This window comes from Triturus cristatus, chromosome 11 (assembly GCF_964204655.1).
Source record: "Triturus cristatus chromosome 11, aTriCri1.1, whole genome shotgun sequence".
NCBI classification, from domain to species: Eukaryota; Metazoa; Chordata; class Amphibia; order Caudata; family Salamandridae; genus Triturus; species Triturus cristatus.
Window position 1 is genome coordinate 991398141 of NC_140594.1, and position 25864 is coordinate 991424004.

Consider the following 25864-nt stretch of genomic DNA (forward strand, 5'->3'; position numbering starts at 1 on the left):
CGCGACATTATTCCCCATCCGTGGCCTCTGCGTGTCTCTGCAGCTGCGAAGGCCTCCCCTCTGCACTTAGCGCGGACCTCGTGACATCACATTGGAGGGCCTTGCACGTCACAGGATTTCCACTACCAGGATTCTGCTGCTGTTGCCAGCATGGACCTCGTGAGATCACATTGGAGGGCCTGGCCTGACACAGGTGTTCCACTCGCAGGATTCTGCAGCTGGTGCTAGCGTAGACCAGGGGCGTAACACAGGCCCCCCGTCCCGCGCTCCAGCGCCCCCCTGACTCGGCGGAGCCCAGCTGCAAGCAAGCCTCTTCATTCCCAGCCAGCCGGCCGAATACCTACACTTTTACATGTTAATGTATTCCGTCGACATACAACATACACACATTTACCTGCTTATCGATATTAGTACGGGTGAAATGGGCAGAGCAGGAAAAGGACTCTGTCTTTTCCTTCATGCCCAAAGAAGACAAAGACATTGTCTAGTTACGCTGGCAGCTGCCCCCTACTTCTTTTTGTTCCCCCTCTCTCTTCCCTCTCTTACTGTCGCGCTCCTCCTCATTTATTAAAACCGAGACTTCAAGAAACTGGTATTACCTTCTCTTTCCTCCTTTCGTTTATTTGCTCCTCTGTGAAATGGATCCAAAAAAGAAAACCACTTGCTGGATAGTCGGCTTTTTCCGACATTTTTTCAGTTTCTAAGTGGAGCCTCGGGGTGGAGAGAAATAAAACATTCAAAATATGAAAAATAACTAAGTAACTAACTAAAGCAAGACAGAGTGGTTGCAGGGTGGCCAGATTGAGTTATTCACCCCTAAACACATTAGCACCACTTTACAGTGTTTTCAGTGAAGCGCTACTTATGTTTTCTCCTAGCTCTTTGAACAACATTGTTTTTCCTGGGTGGGAAAGTGCACTATTCCTGGAGGTACTGAAATACCTGCTTGATGGGTGAATTGGAAAACAAAATGCATACTGCGGCTCTGTATTCACAAACGTGGTCTTTTTAAACCACACTGCTTACGTTTTGTAAGGATATGAGCAATGGGCATTGAAACGGGTCCCTTCTGGACCCTGTAGTCATGGACTTAACTTTTCAGGCAAAAGCACTCACTAATTTCTGAATAATGAGTGTAAAAAGAAAAAGGTAACCATGTTGTTCCTAGCTACATTTCACATGCTTTACTTAACTCCTTCCGTGCTCATGACGGAACCACGCCGTCATGAGCCACGGTTGCCGTGTGCTCATGACGGAGTGGTTCCGTAATGCTGCGGCCGTTGGCGGCCGCGCCGCACACGCGGCGCTAATTCCCCGCCTGTGCGGGCGATTAGCGCTGTGGGCGGAGTCATGACGGAACCACTCCGTCATGAGCACAGCCCAACCGTGGCTCATGACGGAGTGGCTCCATCATGAGCACCGCGCCACCGCGCTGCCCCCCCCCGCACCCTCCAGCGCTGCGGCGGAATTTCCGCCGCAGCGAAGGGGTTAATATTGCATTCTCTATGAGTGTTTGCTTTTTCTAGGATGTTGTTAAAAAAACATTTAGGCAGCATATTGCTCCTATTTAGTGTGTCATTTGAATTAAGTTGCATCCAATTGTTTATAGCGGGTCAGTGCAGTGCAAGTTTCTCTCAGGGGGACAGGATGTGGCACTATGGTCAGAGCTGCTGAATTTGGAACTGGGGAACCAGGTTCAGCCTTCATGACCAGTCCACCAGACCACTCCGCCTGAGGGAGCACATTCCCATGCTAAACCTTAGAAGGCCCCACAAGATCTTAAAATCCCTGGTGTCTTAGCACCAGCAGGTGGACCCTAGCAGTGGCAAGTGTAGGTTAACCTTGAAGGCCTGTCCGCCACAATTCATTCTGAAGTTCACCTCCAGTCTTGCAGGCAGGCCTATGAAGCAGCACACCATAGAGTGACAGTGACTCTGCCACTGAGGTCACAGGATCCTTGAGCAGGGTGGCTCTAGGGCAGTGTGACTGCACCAGGCGCTGACTAGCAGCGGTCCGTGCAGGTAATAGCAGTGGGGCAGAGGGGCCGGTTAAGGGGAATTCTAAAGGATGATGCAGAGGGAAAATTAAATAATTAATTTTCCCTCTGCATCGTCCCTCTAAATCCCCCCCTCACACGAGCCCACCGCTGTTACCTAAATGGACTGTGGCTGGTGCTGACTTTAGGTGGGGGTGCCGTGTTTGCAAGTATAAAATGGTTTTAAAAACACTTCCTGGCTTCCAACTATTTTCGGCAACAATAAAAATGTCATAACTCCAGTAATTAATGTTCTTATTAGAGAGATGGTGTTTTGTCTAGTGGACGTTTTGACTCATGGAAATGAAGTGCAGAGGGTTAATGTGCCTACTGCTAAGAACATGTACCATGCAGATCACAAAGTGCACATAATGTAAATAGGTCAGTGGGTTACTGCTTTTGTCAGAGAGACCCTATTGTTACTTGCAGTTAATAAGTTAAAATCCCAACATAGAACAGTGAACTCTTAATTGTTGTGTAAGAGCTGCATGCAAACTGCAAGGTATAAATTAGAGCGTTATGGTTTTTTTCCCAGTTTTTGATTATCCTAATGTTGCAGAAAAAGGGTTGGTTTGGGTAGAAATCAATTCTGATTATTAAAGAGAACCACCAACCATGGTATTACGTTTTAAATTGTGAGTTTGTGTTTCTCCAGACCAATCACTATTAAACTATGCTGCCTACTAGTATGGTTGTCATGTGACTCCTCAACCTTGTAGTCCTTTGTCTTATGTAACATTTCCTATACAGTGATTTACACAAATAAGATTGATTGTCTCTGTGTAATATGTGTGATGTAAAATGCTCTAACACCCTACATTGGTATTAGTGGTGCTGTAAATTTTCTGATACTTTATTATTTTGTGATTTTTACACATGCTAACAGTCTCGGCAAAGATTATTCCTTATTAGTACCAGTGGAACATACAACTGCAGCAGTGAGAAAAGTGACCAGTCAACCTTTGCAAAGGGCCCTTCACTTCACAGCAGCACAAGTCACATTTTTTTAGGAACGTTTGATCCGTTTGAGCTATAAACAATTTACTAGTTAAAAATCATCACATTATGCAGATGATGTATTATGTGGCAAATATGGCAGAGCCATAATTATGTGGAAAACAATTGCAAAGTAGGATATTTTGCCATTCATGTTTTAACTGCTCTTGTGGAAAAAGGGAGAAGTGCTGATGACAGAAACAAATGGCTTGCGATTCCACTTTTTTTTTTTTCTTCTTTTTATTAAACATACTCGACATAGAGGTACAGTTTCACTCAGATCGGTTACAGGGAACACAGCAAAACCAAGGTGTACATGCATAGTAGGATGATATTTGGAAGTTACGGTGAGGGGGGACTATCACATTCGGGGTCGCCTGGGGGGGTGCAAATGTTGCCACGGTATGCGTTCCAGGGAGCCCAGATCCTAGACCACTTTCGGGAACAACCCCTAGCCGTATATACTGTCTTTTCCCGCAGCATACACCTGTCAAGATCTTTTTCCCAATCCACGACCCTTGGAGCATGCGTAGCCCCCCAGAGTTGAGAAATATTTCAATCATGCAGCCCAATGTGACCCATTGTATAGCGTGTGAGTTAAGGTCAGTAGGTTCCGAGATATTAATGAGGCATCTGGGGGCCTCGGGCCTCACAGTGAGTTCCAGTGTTTGGCTCATAATGTTGTGGATATTGCACCAGTAAGTCTGTATTGGGTCGCAGTGCCATATTATGTGCATGAACGTGCCCAGTTGGGTGCATCCCCGTCTGCAAAGCCCGTCCGTTGGACCACCCATGTGTATCAGTTGGGGGCCCGTGATGTAGACTCTATGCAATATTTTTAGCTGCACTAGACGGAGGCGCGCCGGGATGGCGACAGTTTTGGTGGAGGAGACTACAGTCTGCCAATTTTCGTCGTCCAGTTCGATACCGTCTTCAACCCTTTTCTCTCGTAGGGCCAACAATGGGTCATCCATATTGTTGATGAGTTTCCTATAGGTTAGGGATATGGCCTTCTCGGACAGATGACCATCTAGTAGCCTGTCCTCTAATGGTGAATAGTCAGGTGGGGAAGTGTCACGGGGCAGAGTTGTTTGCAAGGCGTGGCGTACTTGTAGGTAACGAAAACGCTCTGTCTCCGCCATGTCATATTGTCGTTGAAGGGATTCAAAGGACTTGATGCCATTTTTATCCCACAGGTCTCTGATGTGGGAGATGCCAATTCGGTCCCATTTATCAAAGCCTTGTGAGGTGCCCAGGTCCCCGAGTTTCTGGGAGTCCCACAGGGGTGTGGATAGGGTCAGTCTATTGGTCCAACCCAGCGACGCAGTCGCCACATGCCAGATATGGACAGTATGTTTGGTGGGGCCAGTGAGGGGGTATCTGTTAGGCTTGGAGTAGAGGGTCCGGGTAAAGGAACCGTTTGGGAGGAGCAGTCTGTCCATGCTAAACCCTGGGTAATCGGGCCGACCATAGTTGCTGTGATTTATTGCTGTTAGGTGTGAGGCCCAATAGTATTTCTTGATATCAGGCAATCCAATTCCCCCATCAAACCAGTTGAGGGTGAGTTTTTGTAAAGCAATACGAGGCCTTCCATCCCAGAGAAGGTCTCGTTGGAGCCCCTCTATTTGTTTGAAGTACGAGTTTGGTACTGGGTCTGCCGAATTTTGAAGAACATAGAGGAAGCGGGTTAGGGACATCATTTTGAAAAGGGCCGCCTTGCCCAGCAAGGAAAGAGGGAGTGACTTCCAATTTACGATATCTTGTTTTAGTCGTTGTATTGGGGGAGTAAGGTTTCGGGTAAAACGAAGAGTCTTGTCCAGCGAGATGAAAATACCCAAATATTTAAAGCCTTCTGAGACTATTGGTATGGGGCAGCCTCGGGGTATCGGAGGGGGCCTCCCACACAGGACATACAGGAGAGATTTCTGCCAGTTAATGCCGAACCCGGAGTATCTACCGAATACGGCCAAGATGTCAAATACAGCGATAAGGGATCTTTTGGAGGATGCAAGGTATAGTAGTATATCGTCCGCGTATAGGGATATACGGTCCTCCCAGTCAGCCGACCATCGCAGTCCACGGATCATTGCATCCCTACGGATCCAGGCCGCAAGGAGCTCAAGAGCTAAAGCGAACAGTAAAGGGGAGAGGGGGCATCCCTGGCGGGTCCCTCGGCTAAGTAGAAAGGATTCAGACTTCCTGTTGTTTACAACTACCTGAGCCATTGACAAAAGCCCGGTCCAAATCCCAGCTTAGTGAGCACGGCGAAGAGATAAGGCCATTCAAGCGTGTCAAAGGCCATAGTGGCATCCAGGGAGACCACGATGGCGTCTTCGCGCAAAGTCGATGCCCTGCCCAGGACCCCGTGTAGTCTACGTAGGTTCAGAGCGGGTTCCGCCGAGGCATAAACCCCGATTGGTCAGGATGCACCAGGTCCCTTATCACCTTAACCAGTCTGTTGGCGAATACCTTGGCTAATATTTTGGGCTCAGCGTTCAACAATGAAATAGGCCGATAGGAGGCACAGTCATTTTTAGGTTTCCCTTCTTTATGGACCGTAACAATGGTTGCGATTCGTTGGTCAAGGGGAAGCGATCCCTGTTCTAGACTAGTCTCAAACATAGATTTCATATGATTCCACTTTTAGGGATATTTGGGACATTCTGTGATTGGAAACGTATCCCACTTTGTGAATGTATTTTCGTGTCAATTACTCATAATAAACCTTAAGTAAACATGTGTATCCATTGGTTAAAATAAATAACGTAATAAGCTGCAACTGGTCAGTGAAGTGGGAAACGAATACAAAAAATTGGGATATTTTGCTCTTCCTGCCACACCTCTGACTCCGCCCACTGATCCAATGTACGGGTTATTCCTGCCCTCTGATTCTCCGCCCACAGTTCCCCTACTTTTTTTCCCCCACTTTGACCACTGGATATCACATAGTGTTGGTGTGTGCCCTGAAATAAAATGCCGGCCTCACATGTTTACTTTGTGGGTTATATGAATAAATTCATGGGTAAAAAAATGCATAAGAAAATCTGCCACTGAAGTTTCAGTATAATGGCTCTGAAGATGATATAATAAGCAGAAATCTGTTACAGCCTTCTTACAAGTTCTTTGTTGTTAGAGAGCAAAACTGGCAGCAACTGCAAACGCCACTTCCATACTCTAGTCTATGTACACCACACCCACGATTTTGCCTGGTAGTGGTACTTATATGTGCACTAATTCCATGCGGTGTTACTGAGTGCAGTAAAACTGTACAGAATTAGCACATATACAAATACACCATATGTGTGTCTACCAGAAGTCACGCTAGTGGGCATCTTGATCTGTACAACAATAGTTCAGGGACAAGGGAGGGGGGGGGGCTCTGTCTACATTTAGTCCATGCCATTCCAATTAGTGTCATGGAGGCAGAAGACTTCTCAATCATGGCGCCATTTTGTGTGTTTTTTTTTTTTTTTTTTTTTACACTGTGTCTTTCAGTGAAGGAAAGGCTGGTGGTTATCATGGCATGGTGGTGCTGTCTGGATTCATGCTGTGCATGGAGGACGCTCTGTGCAGTACTGTGCTGGCATGCATGGTGGGCGCATTGTGCTGGCATGCATGGAGGACGCTATGTGCAGCAGTGGGCTGGCGTGCATGGAGGATGCGCTGTAGGCGCAACCTACATCGTGTGCCGGACAGAGTGCTTTATTTCCAGGAAGGTACAGAATTTGCAACTCTTCGTTGTGTGTGCTTAAGTGTCTGGTTCATCTCATCATATCACACACCAGACCATGTGCCTGGATTGCCTGGGCATGACCCTGATGAACGTGTACCAGAAGGGGTGCTCCTAAGACCCCGTGGTTTCCCTGTGTTATTTCCCATTCATCGCTTGTACCTTCCTGGCACCATCACAGGCCTCATCACAGTGGACCATTTACCCTCTTCCCACCTGGCCCTCCCAGAGATGTCATGGAGCCTGGTAGGTGGGTGAGTAAGTGACTAGGCTAAAGGAACACTTCTGAGAAGGTTCGGAAGCAGGTGAAGCCACTGAGTGACCCCCTTGTGCTTCTCAGAACTGGGCTGCTGTCAGAAGGCTTGGGCGGACCCCTGTTTCTAACCAGTTATTGCCCCAAACCTGCTTCTGCTTTACAACCTATTGGTGAACTTCTTGAGTGTCGCCAAGACCCCTTTGTTTTCGTCTACCTCTTGTTTATTTAGAATACTTATCCCCACCTGCTTTCCTGGGATCCAGACTAAGTGTGACCTTGACCGCGTGTAGCCTAGTATCTGGAGGGAGGGGCTGGTGATCTTCCATCCAGGGTGTCGGGGACAGTGGGTTTAAATAGGAGGGTGGTGGGAGACTTGGAGCCATGGGGCTTTAGTGTGTTATCTATTGACATGCCGGGTATTAGTGGCACCACATATGGGTGTCGGTGTGTATGTGTACAAGAGTGTCCGGTACAGACTGGGCTGGTACCTGCTGCATCGTGTAACGGTGCAGAGTTAGTGTGTGGGAGTGATCGTCTATGGACCATCTGTGATTAACGATACTAAACGGCTGTGATGGTTTATATGTTGATTTACTGTTTTACCCGGGTGTCCCCAGCCTGCGGTGCTGCTAAAAAGTGTTATCATTCTTTGTATGTACATATTACTGATGCCGTTGAGGCCTAAGGTGCACCCTTAGACTGTGTGATATTGCAGTAATAGGATTGTGGGGGTGGGCTTGAGACTGACAACGTGTTGCACCAGATACGGGTGCTGTGTGGGGTTTAAAATACAACTTTTTCTCATGTGTGCATATATATTGAAATCCTATCAACACGATTGGGCCTAGTAATGCTAAGAATATTGGCAAGTGTGATTTATGCCCATAAATACAAGATATTCATGTTGCATTGATTATTGTGTGTGCTGACTAAAAACAATATTTGGTGTGATGTCTCTCGTTTGTGACGTGCCGTGTACTTACCATGGTGGCATGCTATGCATTTGCTTTACACATTGCTCAGTGCCAAGCTACCCGAGGGTGAGCGTGGGTAGTACAGTTTGTGTAATAACCTGCCCTTGACAGGAGCGGTGGATTCTGCCTGGCTGGGGGTACCCCTTCAGCCAACCAGAAGGTGCTGGTTCCAGTAGTAGTCCCATTCAGAAGTTAACCAGGCTGGGATGCCAGCAGGTAACCCTTTGTTAGCCAATGGAGCTACTAACTTTCCTCAGCAAAACGACAACTTTTAGAGGTTTTGCAGCTAACCCATATATAAACCTATGTGCTTAACAATATAAAGCTCCTGGCCCTAGGGCTCTATAGGCCTTCCTTGGAGTAGACTTACACATACTGGTGGCTTTGCCATTAGTTATACTGGTAAAGTTGAACTTGCAGGGAGACAACTGTCTTTCCAGTCTCCAGGGGCGTAACACAGGCCCCCGCAGCTCCTGCGGTGCAGGGGGACCCCCAATCTCCAAGGGGCCCCCTCAGCACTGCACTTCTGCCGGAGAGCTCCAGATTGAGTCCGGAGGGGGCCCCTCCACGCACCCTGCAGGGGGGCCCCCTCAAGTTTTGTTACGCCACTGTCGTGGACCTCGTGACATCACATTGGAGGGCATTGCACGTCATAGGGGTTCTATTCACAGGATTCTGCTGCTGGTGCCAGCGTGGACCTTGTGACATCACATTGGAGGGACTGGCCTGTCACAGGTGTTCCATTCACAGGGTTCTGCTGCTGGGAAGGCGCGGACCTAAGGCTGATTGTCACAACTTGCTTGCACACACACATCCATACTAACACATACACAGACACTTATACAGGGGTGTCACTTCTGGGTATCTCGAATACTCATTTTGGCATATCCACTCCTATGAGCTGCGAGGTCTTACATCGTCTTTAGAGAGAGGGGTAGTAGCCATAATCTTAAAGGACAGCTGGGACTTCGTTACTATGCGTCTGGATAACTTTGAGGGAGCTGAGGTCCTAAGTTTCTCCTTGAGGAAGCGGAAGGGCAGCTCTCTTTCTGGAATACTGTGCTTCTGTCCTACGGGCTCTGCGGTTTCATTTGTGCAAATGTTCTCCGTTTATATTTCAAATGTATTCCTCTCACACTCCCAACTTTTTTATTCTGGGTGATTTTAATATTTGAGACAGTGCAATACTCGAAGGACCAACAGGGTTCTTGTGAAATGCTGGGAGTACAGCAACTTGTTTCTCGGTCCACCATCAGGAGAGGCATAAACTGGACCTTAGTTTTGCATAGGGAGACCTTATTTCCATGGGGGGCTGTTACACCTCTGAGTTAATTAGACCAGAAGGGTCGCCTTCTATATTAAGTGTCCAAAGTATTCAACTCCAGGCTGGGGGTCTACAAAGCCAGTTCCTCGTAGAGCATGGGCCAAACTGGCCCACATAGTGGAAACTAATACTTCTGATCTGGGAGCATGCTTGCATAGTGAAGTGTGAGGTCGAGCCAACTACAATGGAGGATTACAGAGGCTCTAGATAAAGCAACATCTCTTAAAGAGGTCAAAGCCTGCTTAATAACTTCTGCACCTTGGCATTCCTAGACTTTAAAACAGGCTAAATTAGCTTGTAAAAAGTCGGGGAGAAAATGGGACATGTCTTATTTAGCGGAGTATAAACAACAATTAAAGTCTGCCTTAAACAGCTATGAAAATATGTGTGCAAGGCCAAAGCCATTCTAGGAGCTTCAAACAGCACGAAAAAGATTTTTGATATTGCTCGTGAGTTATCAGACCCAGAATGCACTAAGCAGGCCTTCTCAGACTTTGTGTCACCTTAACGATTTTACTCGACAATAAGATCAAGAACATTATTATACATATAAATCCTCCCAGATCCCCTTTGTGCTTTTCACAGGTGGAGGATGCCACTTTGGACCAAATCATTGCAACCTGTACAAATAAATTTGAATCCTTCGAAATGTTGACCGAGGAAGTTTAGGGCCGCAACAATGTCCTTCTCTTCGGGATATTTACTAGACCCATTACCGCCAAAAGCCTGGAAACTGTTAGCAGATCATGTGTTTCCGCCACTCTAATCACCTTTTGAAATGGACTACGTTCCTTGCGCCTTGAAAAGAGCACTAATAAGTCCTATTAAAAAAAACCTTCAGCGGACCTGTCTGATCTTAGCAACTACAGGCCTATATTTCAGTTGCCTTTCCCAGTTAAAATTCTTGAACGATATGTCAGCAAGAACTTATCTGCATATCTGGAAGTCCTCGACCTCTTAGAGGAAGTATAATCTGTCTTTAGGCCTGCTCATGGCACCAAATCCGCTTCAGTACTGGCTTTGGATGAGTAGTGGATCAGGGACAAATGGCAGCATTGGTGCTACTGGATCTCTCAGCTGCCTTTGACACAGTTAACCACAAGATCCCAATTTCCGGATCATGGGAGATCGGGTAGGTGGGCGAGTACTTGACTGGATCCAATCATATGTAACCGATAGAAGACAAGCTACATTGCGCACCTTTTTTCGCTCTGTGTTTAAATCAGTTGGACATGAAGTGCCCCAGGTCTCAGCACTAAGCCCAGTTCCTTTCAATATATATCTGCGCCCGCTTGCGCATCTTATTAGATCTTAGTGTATCAACTTTGTCAACTACGGTGATTACAACCAGCTGATCCTTTCTTTGGATAACTCTCAGTCAGAGCTACTGGATTTGTTTCACAACTGCCTAAGAGATTTTGTGAGCAGCTCCTTAAAGTTTAATGTAGACAAAACTGAGATTCCCTGTTGCTCGACTGATAAGCAAGACGTCTTTCCAATTTCCATCCTTGGTCGAACAGTGTCAGCCTGGTGGTGTCATCCACAGTCCATAATTTAGGGGTCTACTTTGACAACAATTTATCCTTGAAGCCCAATGTTAACAAGGCTGCTGTTACTTTTTTTGCCCTGCTCCGCACTTTTAGTAAAAGCTTACCTGTTTTATCACCATCTGCAAGGGTATTTGTAGTACCGTGTACGATCCTGAGCAGACTTGACTATTGTAATGCTCTTTTGTTAGGTGCCCCAGAATTCCTAATCAAAAGACTCTTGAGTACAAGCGAAGGCCACTAAGCTCCCTCTGGATGTACCTGGTCACTGTTCGTCTTCTCGAGCTCTGGCAGGGCTCCATTGGCTTCCAGTGAAAGACAAGATTGCGCTCAAATCATTATGTATTTTTAGAGCAATTCATTAAATTGCCCTGTTTTGCTGCAAAGGAAATGTAACAGTTATATATCGCCGATAGATCTTCGCTCCTCAAACCTTCTATGTATTCCTAAATTTCAGAAAGGTAGACAGGGTGGCCAAGAGTTATCAGTCAGGGCCACACAACTCTGGAACAATCTTCCTTCTTGTAGGAGAGTAGGATCTGCTTCTTATAGTTACCCCCACTTTCTGCTGATGTTTCATTGTGTTCGACTTAGTCTGGCTGGGATCCTGCTATCCAGGACCCCAACCTAGCTGCTTTCTCTCTAAATTGATTGCATGTACTTTAGGTACACTTCAGATTGGATTCTGGGGTACCCTTATAAGTCCCTAGTATATGGTATACTATATACCCAGGGCATAGGTACCCCAGAGGCCTCCCAGGGGCTGCAGCATGTATTATGCCACCCCTGGGAGACCATTCAAAATGACACAACAGGTCTGCTACAGCAGCCTGTGTAAGGTAGTGCATGCACCCCTTACTTCGATATAGGTTCACTATATCTATCCATATCACTGCACATATAAACCTATCAGTCACCCCTATGGCAGGCCTTATTAATTCTGAAGGGAGGGTGCTGGGTTTTATGCGAGAGGGTGCAACTGCATGTGCAGAGCCCCTCTGCAGCCTTCTGAACCTCTATTACGGGGTTGTTTGTGATGCAGCCTACCATATACTCTTAAGTACATTATAACCTCGCGGTAAATGCTAACTTTAAAACGGCTGCATGGAAACATGTTGTGTTTGGTGTCAAACACCTTGGAATCAAACCTCCACACCAGTAACTGGGAGAAATATGACACCCGGTACCAGCTTTGCAAGCCCTTTCATCACAAAATGGATGCTGCCAGCCACAGACACGAGTCTGCCCTCCTGCTGCTGGACGAAACTCCGGCAGGGGACGGCTGGACAATAGGTTTCCTGTCACAGGGAGGCTTTAGTCACAGAAAAACAATCAATGTTATCCTATGGAGGAAAATAGTGTTATCGGTTAGCAGGTAAGTACTTTGTTGTGTGAGTTGGTATTCCCGGGTTAGACTCAGGGGTCCCCCAGGGTCAAGGATGCACTCTTGGTACACCCTCAGCAGCACTACGGCAGCTGGGTACAGAGTACTGAGGCTCAATGTTATCTAATGGGGGATAGGGGGCCTTCGGTTGGTGGCTGCTGACGAGCAGGCCACTGGGTTGTGGGAGCAAAGCTCTTGGGTTTAAGCTCGGGGGAAATGGGGGTTTAGGCCAGAACAAAAGGTGCACCCTCAGCAGCACTGGGGCGGCCGGGTGCCGAGTGCTGTTTTGGCTTTGGGTGCCCCGTAGCTTTCGATGGGGAACCTCCGGTTTGCAAACACACTGCAGGCTTGGAGACGAAGGTCTTCTGGGTGTGACCACCACTTGGAGAAGTAGGTTAGGATACTGGGGGTTGGTTAGACACCGTCGGTTGGGCCACCCAAGGCCGTGGGGCATCGGGTGCAGGGGTGCCTTTTAGGGTCGGATCTTCTTACCCATCGCCTGGTCACGGTTGGGGGGGACCTTCCGTATTTAGGCTGCAGGCGTTGGCTGGAGGCAGGTCAGGGATCACTGGTTCGCGGGTCTGGATCGCTAGTGTGTCCTCCTCTTGGTATTGGGCCACTCGAACTCGGGCCGGGGAGTCAGGTGCAGTGTGGTGCAGACTCGCGGATCCTTGCTAAACTGGAGTCTGTTGTTGGATTTGAACGAGTCCGGTGTTCACGGCAGACTATGGAATTGAAGGTGGGCTGGTCCTCCATGTTTCTCGAGGTTGCTGGCTGCAGGACACACCGGGATTTTGCTGGAGCAGGTTCGATGTGGGGGCAGGACAGTACGGCTGGGGCCAAGTCAGTGGGCATCCTCCTCTTGTTAGCTCCGGCACGGCGTTTCAGTCCTTCTTCTTCTTTTCCTCTTCTGGTTTCTTGTCTGAGGAAGCACAGTTCAGGGGTGCCCCTAAATACTAGATTTAGGGGCATTACAGGTAGGTAAAAGGTTGGGAACAATGGGTCCCTTCCCTGGGATGGGCACACCCCTTATTATGGCACTCTCCAGTGACAGGGGGGCGTAAGCCTTTCCCTGGTTGGTTGGGTCCCCTCATCTGCAAGATGGCGGGGACTGAAAGTTGTGCTTCACCTCAAGCTCCCACCACCATATACTCTTAATGGCTGCACTGCACTTACAATGTCTAAGAATGGACTTAGACTTTGTAGGAGTACAGGGCTCATGCACCTATACCCTCATCACTGGTATAGGGCACCCAGCTAGAGGGGTGACCGACCTATGCCAGGGCGGTGGGTTGTAGGCATGGCACACAGGGATGTGTGCCACGTCGACTCTTCACTTTGTTCTGCACCAAAACATGCAGCCTCTAAGGGTGGCACAATTAGTGCTGCAGCCTTAGAGGTCTTCCCTGGCCACAGTGCCCTTGGTACCCATGGTACCTTTAACAAGGGACTGACATGTGGCCAGAGAGGTGCCAATTGGGGGTACAAGGTACAGTTTTGGGGAAAGAACACAGGCCCTGGGAACCTGATTGGCAGGGACCCAGGGCACATCAAGTCAAAGTGCATCAGTAGTCTGGCAAAAAGTGGGGGGCTTACTTCAACAGAAAACCAGCTTCCTGCACTTAGTCATATTTAAAAGTATTTCTGTATGTTTTCATAAACGTGCTGATCTGGTGATCAGTGTGCGGTTCTATGCAATAGTCCCTATTTCATGCTTTTTGCTGATATATAGAACTATAATGTCCAGTGTTACCAATGTCATATCTGGTTCCCATGTGATCTCAGTTAATGAACTCAAAATATTTTTTGTATCCTTTATATAGGATGGATGGTTAGACACAAAAGGTTGCAGTAAAATGTCCATATATTCCCGGAGTTTTTCAGTCATGCCACCTATACTTGAGACTTTGGGTCTTCCCGGTGGAAACGGGAGATCCTTGTGTATCTTAGGAAGGGTGTAAAGGCATGGTTATCTTGGACGGTCCACCCTCTAGTATGTGTATTTGTCGTCATCTAATAGATACCTGTCATGCCACTGTTTCAGTGATCTATTGATTTTAGTTGTCATGTCCCAGATTAGATTACCAGTCATGTTTCCATAGCACAGAGGGTCATTCAATTGTGTTAGTATATCATGTTCATAGTCCATATTAATCATCACCACGATGTTCCCCCCCCCTTTGTTTGGTTCACGAATAGTGATATCAGAATCTGTTTTAAGTAATCTCAAAGCTTCATGCTCGCCTTTGCTAAGATTATCTCCCCTCATTTGGTGTAGTCCTCGTCTTTGACTATACTTGTCCAAATCACCCAAAATCAATCTGTGAAAGATGTCTATGTTATCCCCTCCTGGCACAGTAAGTGTCCACTTGGACTTATTCCTAAACCCACTTGTGGCATTCAAATCCATCTGTACATTCAAGTCATCTAATATCTTCCTTGTAGTGGTGGGATCCCCTTCATAATCAGAAATAGACAACAGGGTTTTAGTGTCATATGTATCATGTAGATAGAGCACTGGACACAAAATTAGTTTGCAATGTATTGTAGATTTTATTCCCTTGAGGATTAGGTTTGACATTTTTTTAATCTTCAGACGTCTGATAAATATAAACAGATCTATTTTCATGCTGTAAATATCCCCAGAACTCCTTGGGCAAAAGCACATTCTTTTCGGCAGAAGTGAAATCGTCAGAATTTAAAGTTTTTGCCTGATTGATCACAGAGACATCATCTAATTTTTTCTCTCCCATAATCTTGTTTACATGCCCTTTCTTTCTACCTCTTTTTTTCCCCTCTTGAGTTTTTTTGTGGTATCTATATGCCTTGTCTGTTCCCGATTCCCTCTCTTGATCCTTTGTTCTTCTCTTAAAAAAGAATTTTCTGACGGGGTCTGTCGTGATGTACCTTCCTCTCCCTCTCTCACTCTCACTAGTTACTGGGGTATATAGTGATGTATAGCTTGAGCCTACTGATGCTAACTCAGTTGTCTTATCTCTCGTGTCACTTGGAATTAGATGGTCATATTTCTTGGAAAAAGTGAAAATTCTACTACTGCTCCTGTAATCTATCTCATCCTTTTTAAATGTTTTTGCTTTACGTTGTTTTATCTCATCCTGATGTTTGGCTATGATCGCGCTCAGAATTGTGTAAAGTTTCTCAGTTGCATGAACAAGAGTGAGATTTTTAATCTCAGATTCAAGTTTGACAAATGCTGTCTGTAATTCAGATACCTTCCTGTCTGCGTTTTCAATGAGGATACCCGCTAGATTCATAGAATTTGTTGTTAGCTCCTTCTATCAGACAAACAGCAGGTCTTTACCCACATCATCCTAGGTTGGGATGATTTGTGATCTCAACCTTCTTGCGATCCTATTAAGTTTTACATATTGCTTTAGTGTTGCATCGTCCTACAATTTTGACATTTCCTTTTTCTTCAGTCTCTCAAGTCGTATACATGTATAAACCTCTGTGCTGTGGGTTGCCACTCCTTGCTGCCTCCCCAACTGTACTACCTCTGCATAGGTTGCTGAATAGTTCCTCTGTTTCTCTATCTCAGTCCATCGTATTATCCATATCTATATTATTTACGTGTGTCTCGGGCTGCCCCTAGTAAAAGCAAATCTGGTCTCGTATTGGTGATCAGAAAAGGGATCTGGCACTCAAGATGTTATTACCCACAATATTTTGCACGATGACAGTGCTGATGCAGTGCTCACAAAGGTAGTGAGATTCAACCCACTCCCCAATCATGTGATCAAGAGATCATTGTAAATATCAAATCTTAGCAAGCACATGGTTGTATATAATGTTTACAGTATTATTTCCAAGTTGTTTTTTAATTGTGCAGACTGATCACTTCTTTGTTTCTACCCATAACGCTCACACGTGTTTCGTCATTATTGGGGATTAACCCAAGACTTCCCCAGGGCTAAAACATATAGAGAAAATGTGCTTGGTTATAATGTTACAACTCTCTACATTACCAATTGCACCCTTAATTTAGTGACATTGGTGTCAATGTATATATCGCCTGATGTCCCTGTCCATGACATATGTGTGGAAACCCATGCACAATATATTATATATACAGGTGATATATAGCTACAATGATACATCATCAACATATATGGTCTCATAGACTTATTGTGTATAAAATAGGGGTTCTAATTGACACCTTCACGATTGTGGAAAATAACATAGATGGCAGTACACAATGTGCCGATCCTAAAGCATGTATCCTAGGTCATCATATCTCAGTGCTTAACAATAGCACACATTATCACTACTAGTACAACACCTATCGATGAAAAATAAAAAGTACCTGTCTGTTTCAAAAGAATATCCATATTTAAAAGAAGGGAATCAAAACCCATGGAATGATCACTTCATGTTGCAATAACTAAAAAAAGCGAATCCCTTATTATTGTCCTGACTATATGCATACATTGTTGACGGTTTTACTTATATCCCGGAAAAAATCAGTATAATGCACACTTCAATTTTCCCTGTGACTATGTAAAGTAGCCATCAGACGCTACCGATAAAACTCCCAAATGTACGGAAAATCAGAATCAAAACCATAATGCACTCACCCCTTAATGTCATCAAGTGTCCGTATTCAAACGCTTAGCTATAGTCACTTAAATTAGTGCTGGAGGGATGATGGAAATTCAGAGATCCCGATCCTTAAAAAAAGAATTATAGCAAACAGTAATATTAATTACTTATCCTGTACCTATGCTTAAAATATCAGTGTTCCCCATCTTAATGAATCAAAACAAGCCCCTGTCTGCTTACCATTTGTGAACATTTTGGTCTGAGTAACGATGAGCGTGTACACTTGAGAATCTGCGTACAACTCAGGCGCCATCAAACACATCCTTATGTGTTGTGATGATGAAGACGGACTAGCCAGAAATGCCAGTGCGGATGCTTACCACGAAAGGCCGCCATCTTGGAATAGGCAAAAGAAGCCTCAGGATTATAAAACTATTTTGAAAAATAAAATGTATCCAATGGCCCTGATTGTTTTCTATTTGTGGTGAGGTAGAATTAATATATTCACCTCCATATATGAATATGTTAAAAGCATCAATATAATTCCTCTATCTATAAGGTGGCGATATCGATCATGAGTTTGAGGACAGTTGAATTAGGCCTCAACACGGATCATGAATAACATTATTTTTCGGGAGAATGAGCCAATGACTATGGGTAAACGTGGGGTCCTAAATATGAGACTCAAGAAGGCAGAAGTTGTTGGTGCCCTTTAGATTACATTATTTTATTTTTTTTAACGACCAATCACCTTTAAAATTCACCATTCAAATGTAACAAAAACATGACAAGAAACATATGTGCACACATACACGCAATGATGAAGTAGCTATTTAAAAAGATGAAATACAAAACTGTGTAGATTAACAACAATACCAAAAAAACAGAAGGAAAAAAGCACCCGTTCTGTAACCACCCACTTAAAAAACCCTTTCCACTACTTCCCACCCACCGAATAAAACAAAACAACTAACCCCCATAGCTAAATGGCTTTCTTTGCAAAAGGCAGTTAACTCGAGATAAACAGATGGGACAATTGGTGCTAACAGTAATATGATGTTGACGACCTTTAACGACATAACTACGGATACTATGCTTTTGCCACCACCAACAAATTCAGGACAGCCAACGGGAATAGTTTTTATGATGTTGAGAGAAGAACATAACTGAATAAATACCACCTTTTGTAGATAAGTTTCACACAAAACTAGGCAGGAAATACACTGAAGAACAGTGTTTGAGCGCTGTGGTGGTCTTTCAGCATTTGCATGCCAACAAATTACATAAACGCGTCAGTAAGCAAAGCCGTTGACACTACCCTCAAACAGGTTGTGTCTTTTATTTTGGAAAGCATTATCTTTAGGGAGCCAGCTACCCGAAGCGAAGGACGATGTCCAGTGGTCGAAGGAGTCAGCACCAGCGTTAGCCATGCTACAATTAGCTGAAAGGCCGGCCACTAAAGAGCACACCACTGATGCAAAAGCGAAACACACCCTGTGGATCAGAGAAACATGCTGAAAGCCACAAGGAAGGTGAGAATTTTAGAAAAAGGCCTCAGGGGGGTCAGAAGGGAGGCTGGGAAGATCACCACACTAGATTATTCACATGGGGTTCTCCAAGTATTCTACTAAGATCAGATGGGAGCCCCGCTACAATTTCCGAGAAGAGAAGGAATCTCTCTTATAGAGAGAAATATTTCAATTCAGGACAGGAGATCTTAACTCAGTATAAAGGTCTCAAATATATCAAGACCTCTTAAAGCAAATGATTATGGCTTCATAAATAGCATACAGGGGGTGGTGCTTTGTAAAGATGTATCAATTCCATAATTTCTCATCATATTTACCAAAAAAGTATACTCAGACATTTATATTACTGGCACCTATAGGGCCAGTATTTCGATATATTAGAGAAGCAGTTTTCTCTTTTTTCAATTGGTCCTCCTGGGTTGGTGTACCATTTCAAATGCAGCATGCCATATGTATGTGGGCAGGTGCCACCCCAATCACTGGACAGTTTTAAAGCCCCATTATTAAGCAGAAAGACACGTTGTCCTTCCCAATTTCCAGAACATGACAAATCAGTGTAACTACTATGGTTCGACACCGTTTTAAACCCAGTGTGGCATTGATTGCTCAGCAACTTGGTCTTTACAACAGCTACTAGCATTAAAAAGCAAAAGAGAATAGTTGTGCAGTTAAATAAAGTTATCTCATTTAAAAATATATATACTTGTGTGTGTGTGTGTGTATATATATATATATGTAGGTGAAGCGATGGGTAGAACACATTAAAAGTCTTTTTAGTTGACCCCCTATTTATACTGGGGGCGTCCCGCGAAAGGAAAACCTAGAAATCTTAAAAAGAATTAACAGCAAAACCACGCACTCAGCCAAATGCCTTTTGTACAACAGAAAATATAACTACCACTGCAGCGTCTAATGCTGCAGCGCCACGTGTCGATGAGCTAACCCGCTAACTACAAAACCTTTGTTTTATAGAAAATGAAACACTTGAATCACCATGCACGAAATACCAAATGAACAACTAGTATTAACATTTCACATTATGAATATCGTCTCCAAAAAGAAGCAGTTGAATGGGTGCGACCCACACACGCGCACACACAAGACTCCATTCAGTCGGCTGGGTGGCAGAGAAGATGTCAAGACTGGGCATGGGAGATCCATTGGCTTTCCATGGGTCTCCGCAAAAGTTCTTCCACATGTCGGGCAACATCCATGGTGTCGTCAATGTCGAAGTCGCCATCCGGATCCAGAATTGAATCAGCGCTTTGAGTGTAGATATTATAATGCTGTTCGGAGCACACTGCGGGTGAGGGTGCTTGATCCATGTAACTGCCTGTCGGTGTAAGTTCAGCAGAGGATGTCGCAAAAGCTGGCACAACCTGCTTGATCTGTGGCGTCACATATCCGTCGTTACCTTTCGGAGTGCACAGGACCGGCGTGTAGTATTTTGAGTACACTTCATCCTTGGGCCTGTCTGGGTACACGTAGATAAGGTAATTTAGATCTCCTAGTCTATCAGCCAGAGATCGCACAGAAAAGTCCCGCGTGGTGAATGGCATCAAGTTCCATAAGCTCCTGTCGACTGACTCAAATTTCCATGCTATTGTTATGCCCCCGATCTCCGAGTCGCTAAACCGTAGAAGGAAAGTACCATCTCGCTTATTCACCAGCAAATCATGGGCCTGGGTCTTATTCACAAATCCTAGGATTGCTCCATCATTCCAATGTGGTTTCAAGTGTTTTTTTAACACTTCCATGACTCCGTCAAACCATTGCCAGAATGTGTAATTACATCCAGGTAGATTTTCCCGGTTGAATTGTGACCAAGACACTGTCATGTTGCTGTAGTCGTCTTTATGACTGCTAGTGCTGTTGAATAGTTTCTGCGCCAGGAACACAAAGTTTTCATCTGACAATCCTCGATTACTCTGCACTTCAGCTTTAAATTTGATATTCAGAGCTTCACATAACTGTGGCCAAAGCACTTTGTCTGGCACAACAAATGGTACACGACCAGATTCAGAAAATGCGTTGTCCCATAATACGGTAGCTGTGGCATTGTTATCCTGGCTTCCGTGAACGATTACAACAACTGGTAGTGACAATGTCTTCACTTGAAACACCAGTTCGTTTCCGCCCACACTAAACTGTGACTCAAACAGAATTGTGAACTTTTCTTCTGTTACTGATTCGGCTCCACGGCGGTCTGACCGTTTGATTCTCTTGAGAGACATATTCCGAAAGTGTGCGCTGAGAGTTCCTGTTGCTTGATGATACTCCATTACACAACAGTTGTTCAGGATCTCACCACTGCTCTCATTTCTGGTGTTCTCGTTCTTCAACAGAGCCTTGGCCTGCTGTTCGCTGATGATTGTCGCTTTCACCTGGGGTGGATTCATGTGCACATTTAATTTTCCGCCAACCAATAAACGCACTGTAGCCACAAACTTAGTCTGCGTCTTCAAGACTTGAGGCGGCTGCTTCTCTATGATAAAAGTGCTTGTAACAAGTGCTGATATGATGTCGGTGATTGTCGCATTGAGTTCTGCAAGCAGCTCTTCCACTGGTCCTGGGATGGGGAGTTGTTGGCAGAGATGCTCAGCCCGGCGGATCTGCTGACGATTCTGCCAAATTAGTTCAGCCAACTTTTCGCACCAAGTCTGAAGTACGTCCAAGCTTCCTTCTGGAGGTCCACCATTCCCTGCGAGCTGCTGACGTCGTTTCCATTGGATCAGCTCATCGTCTGAGATTATAGTCTGTTGTTTTCGTAGGAGCTGTAACGTCTTCTGGTGCTTTTCTGATAAGTCCAGTCTGTACTGCTGTAGTGTCTGTGCTTCCCTTTGTAACCATGCCTCTAATGATGCCTGCCTTTGCTGCAGCGTCGCTTCTCTTGAGACACGCTCCTGGGGACTAAGCTGGGGCAATTGAGCAAACTGAGCTTGGATACGAAGACTTTCTTGGTACTGAATGATGAAGTACTCCTGTGTCTGCTGGAGCTTCTTGAGGCCGTTCTCAGTGTCTTGCGTGATCAGCCTCAGCTCCTCGAATGTCTGATTGATCTGCAAGTGTTTCTGAGACAGCACATCCACAATACCACCCACTGGAGAACCAGAATTTGTTGCTTCTCGTACAAGCCTCTGTTCGTGATACAATATATGCCGGATACATCTGACAAGGTCAAACGGACAACGCTCGTAGCTGTTCTTGAGTTGTGTTGCGTAATGCCCCAATTTGATCTTCAGTAAAAAGCCATCTTCGCCGACTTGATTATCTGCTTTTTTCTGTAGCTCCTGTATTAAGCCTTCCAGTAGCTGCGTGGCTTTAATACTATCTTGTGGATTTTCCAGATCCACCGAGTCCCATGCTTGACTCTCGATCCACTGTGATAAATAATGGCGAACCTCTATGGGAAAGTGTTGGCCATACAGAGCCTGCATTTGTCGCAAGGCATCGCCCTGCAGCTGCTGGGCCTGGATCCAAACAGCCATTGCGTAATGTTGCCACTTTTTTCACTGGCAGCCTCGGCTAGCCTGGGAAACAGGCAACCGCAAGGCGCAAATAAGCACAGTCCTCAAGCGCTGCTCCCCATAAAGCATACACGTTTATTTCAGGCTAGGAAGTTAGCAGCAAATCTGCTGCGGCAATGCTTTCGTCTCCTGCCCCGGCCGCCGTCGCCGTCCAGTCTCGGGTTCGTTCTCCCCGTCGCCGGTGCTGTTTTTCCTCCTCAGCCACCGTATGCTACGCTCTCTCAGTCTCTAGCTCCCTTCACGATCCCCGCCCTTCTGACCGCGGACCCCGCCCCCTTCCTCTCAACCGTCAAACCCCTGTGGTTCTTTTTCCCCGTGCTCCTGAACGCCGCCAAGGGGCGGCACCTTCAGCCTTTTAAGAGAAGTAGCAATTACATTATTTGTGTTCTATCTTTAGGGTGACCAGATTCTCAAAACAAAAAACGGGGACAGGTCATAGACATAGAAGTAGGACTACGGTTTGCAGTAACCATCGACATAAGGGTAGGACTATTTGACAGCTGCCATGGACATAGAAAAAGGACTAGAAAGACAGCTCCCTCCACAGACCGAGATGAAGCATTACAGACGACAAATCAGAGGTCTTTTATTGGCTGTAACCATTAATTCCATTTAAACAGACTTTGCCTCAACATTTGCTATAGTTGGTGACCACGGCTTTAGTGCTGGTGGCGCCCTGTGCGACAGTGTTTGTTGGCGCCCCCCCAAGACCACCTCCACCACGGATTCTCTCACTAGCACCCTTTAACAGTGACCAAGTCTCCATAACCACACTCTCTCAGATGCATTGAATTAGTTATATAGCGCCACTCATACCAGTGTAGGGTGTCCGAGCACTTCGCATCACACACACATTACACAGAGACAATCAATCATGCATGTGTAATCAGTGTATAGGAAATGTTACATAAGCCAAAGGACTAAAAGTGTAGGGAGTCACATGTCATCCATACTGGTAGGCAGTATAGTTTAAGAGTGCTTTGTGTGGAGAAGCACAAACGCAGAGTTGAAAAAGAAACAGCATAGTTGGGAGTTTTCTTTAATAATAAGAATCGATTTCTAGCCAAATTATCCCTTTTTGCAACATTAATCAATGCTCTAATAATGTATACTTTGCAGTGTGTATGCAGTTCTAGGATGAAAGTTAATAGCTCACTATTCTATATCAGGACTTTAAGTTATAAATTGCAAGTAACAAAAGGATATCTCTTTTGAAAGCAGTAATCTGCTGATCTGTTTACATCATACGCACTCTGTAATCTACTTGGTACAGGTTCTTTGCAGCAGGCATGTTAACCCTCTACACTAACTTCACCGAAGTCAAAACCTCAACTATACAAAATGCTGATCTCTCTCCAGGAAGATTATTAATCACACGAGTTATCTTGACATTTATGTGAGGCCTGGTAATTGCTGGGGGTAAAGAAACGCTGCAGCAGGTGCTTCAAAAGCATAATAAACTAACACGGCGCCCCCAGGAAGCCAGCCCCCGGTGCGGTGGCACCGCTCGCACCGCCCTAAAGCCGGCCCTGGACACGAAGTACAAACAGGTTACTGTTTCTAAACAAGGATATAAGCAGGTCCTGCAAGTAGGCTTTTACAAAATAAAGACATTCAAAGACGCACTGCCATCAGTAGCTGTTGGAGCAGGGGCGCTGCATTAACAAAACAAAGGTATCTCTGGAAGCACCCTAAGTGACCGGCATTCAGGTGTGAATGTATGCAGATTGCATCCTTTGACTTCTCGGCAGGGAGACAGAGGTCGCATTCAAAGCGCTGAACCTCACGCTGTGGAATGAAAGGAGCACCTCTCCCCACCCCCCATCCCATTCAAAGCCCGATTTCCCTTCCTGCTACAACGCTCACCTAAACGTCACGCTTTAATCAGTGCAAACAGAGCATGCACGCGCATGCTCAAACAACCGAAACAAATAAAAAACCGGGACATTTGTATGTTTAACCCGGACACTGTTTAAAAACCCGGACATTTCATTGAATTGGAGAAAAGTGTCGGGACACGGGGACACTTCTCCAAAAACGGGGACCGTCCGGGGAAAACCGGGACGTCTGGTCACCCTATCTATCTTGAATATGAACATTACCCAGTGGCGTAGCTAGGGGGGGGCGAGGGGGGCGGACCGCCCCAGGCGGCACTGTTTTGGAGGCGGCGGCCCATTGCGGCGGCCTTTATAATTTATGTGGGGACCAGGGGCGTAACACAGGCCCCCGCATCCCCCGCGTTGCGGGGGGGCCCTCGAGCTACAGGGGCTCCCTCGGCACACAGTACATTTGCCGACAGTAGGGTACTTTTAAAGTTATTCCCGCCGCCGCGCCTCATAAATAAACCGGCGCGTACGTGATGACATACATTATGCGCAGCACGCAGCGGCGTGGTTTTCAGCTTCAGGGGGAGGCATAGGGTGGGGCAAGGCTGGGTCAGTGTTGTCTGTGTAGGATCTCGAGCATAATCCCTCGAGGCTGCAACTCCTGCTAATGGCTCTGCATACACTCACCCAGGTGCCAAAGTAAGCTGAAATCCCGTGACGCTGAGCAGGCGAAAAGAGAATTAGGTCTATGCCCGAAAGTCACAGCGGTAATTGGTTGGTGATGGCCTTTCAGATGCATCGGCTGGTGGTCAGAGGGGTCGTGAATGTAGATCAAAGCTAAGGTTAAAGGGCCATTTCAGAGAAACACCATCCCGGTAACGCTGCTGCTGTAGAGGGGTCCATTCCGATGGGACAGACATGCCATGGACAGAGGGAGGGGGTGACTCAATTAGACCCAAGAAGCTTTTACCTGTGCCTGCTGCCACCCCTTCTGAACATCGCCTGTCACCCCCTTTTCCCAAACAATACCTTGTAATTCAGCCGCCAGCTCTCCAAACGCCACATTTCAAGGACAGATTAACTTCTTCCAAAGGGAGGGATCCAGTCTCCAACTGGGCCACCCCAGCACATTTACCAGAATGAAAGTAGAATTGTGACGCAGTCCTGTGGCCTCCTTTTCTCCAACAGCCAGCCCTTTGCCCTCTATAGTTGTTCTTAGATCTCGGTGTTGCAGGTTCTGTCCCCGGCTTGGCAGATTGAAACTCCACACAAATGGAAACTTCCAGGTGCCAAGACTATTGGTAGGGGTATTTCATTATTTGTATTTATAATTGCAGTTTATACAGCGCAAACTTTACCCAAGGCAATAGCGCTATACACGAGAACCAGGCATTCCACATGAATGCCTTAAGTTAAAATGTATTTTTTAAAGGTACGGGGAGATGAGGATGAAGTGATATGCCCAGGGTTACAATATTGTTGAGCCGATGCCGGGACTCTAATTTGGTTCCCCATTTCCAAATTCTGCAGCTCTATCCAGTTAGGCAGGGCTTTAAGTGGGCCAGGTCTCACCGGGTCTGAGCACCGGCAGTTTTTTTTAAGGAGGCATCAAAACTGGTCTCTATCGGGCTCTGTTTTGTGTCCTGGCACAGGCGGTCCATTTTTTTTCCGGACTCCAGTGACCGCAGGCACATCGATGTGCGTGTGGTGAGGGTTGTAGGTGAAGGGAAATCCTTTAAAAAGAGTCATTTTCTCTCTGGATTTCCCTTTTTTTTTAATCTCAGGAGAAGCAACATTGCCGTGGTGTCACCAGAGCTTTAAGTGGAAGTTTTTTCAATATTAAATACAAGCCATAATTGCTGCTTATTTATCTTATGCAACTACCATTGACAAAGCCAATAGTCCTGACTTGTAGGTATGATGTGACTTGTTGTATCATATATCTGGATGCAATGACAGGAACAGCAAAATACAAGTCGTGCGGCACGCTTAGCTGATATGTTTTTAAGCCATGCCCTTAATTACATTGATCTAGCCCCTTTGAGAGACCCCCCAGTTTCTTCATCCCACTTAAAGCCCTGGTTACACTTAGTTCACTTTTCCCAATGTTTGTCTCAAAGCCCTAAATTGAGGGAGTTCCGTATTGGGCATGCCTGAATTTTATGGTTAAAAAGAC

At 45.8% G+C, this 25864-nt stretch overlaps 2 protein-coding genes across 2 annotated transcripts in view; one reads left to right on the forward strand and one right to left on the reverse strand.

The window, feature by feature from the left end:
* The window catches only part of HPS3 (HPS3 biogenesis of lysosomal organelles complex 2 subunit 1), a 472707-nt gene that overhangs the window by 359150 nt on the left and 87693 nt on the right, over positions 1 to 25864 (forward strand). The window lies entirely within an intron of this gene.
* On the reverse strand, positions 17509 to 22561 carry LOC146785797 (signal transducer and activator of transcription 5B). Its single transcript, XM_085635072.1, has one exon. The coding sequence runs from the start codon at positions 21821 to 21823 to the stop codon at positions 19472 to 19474; it is 2352 nt and encodes a 783-aa protein (XP_085491198.1). The 5' UTR covers positions 21824 to 22561; the 3' UTR covers positions 17509 to 19471.

Coding starts and splice junctions, on each gene's coding strand:
- LOC146785797 (XM_085635072.1), bottom strand. CDS start 21,823: ATGGCTGTTTGGATCCAGGCCCAGCAGCTGCAGGGCGATGCCTTGCGA.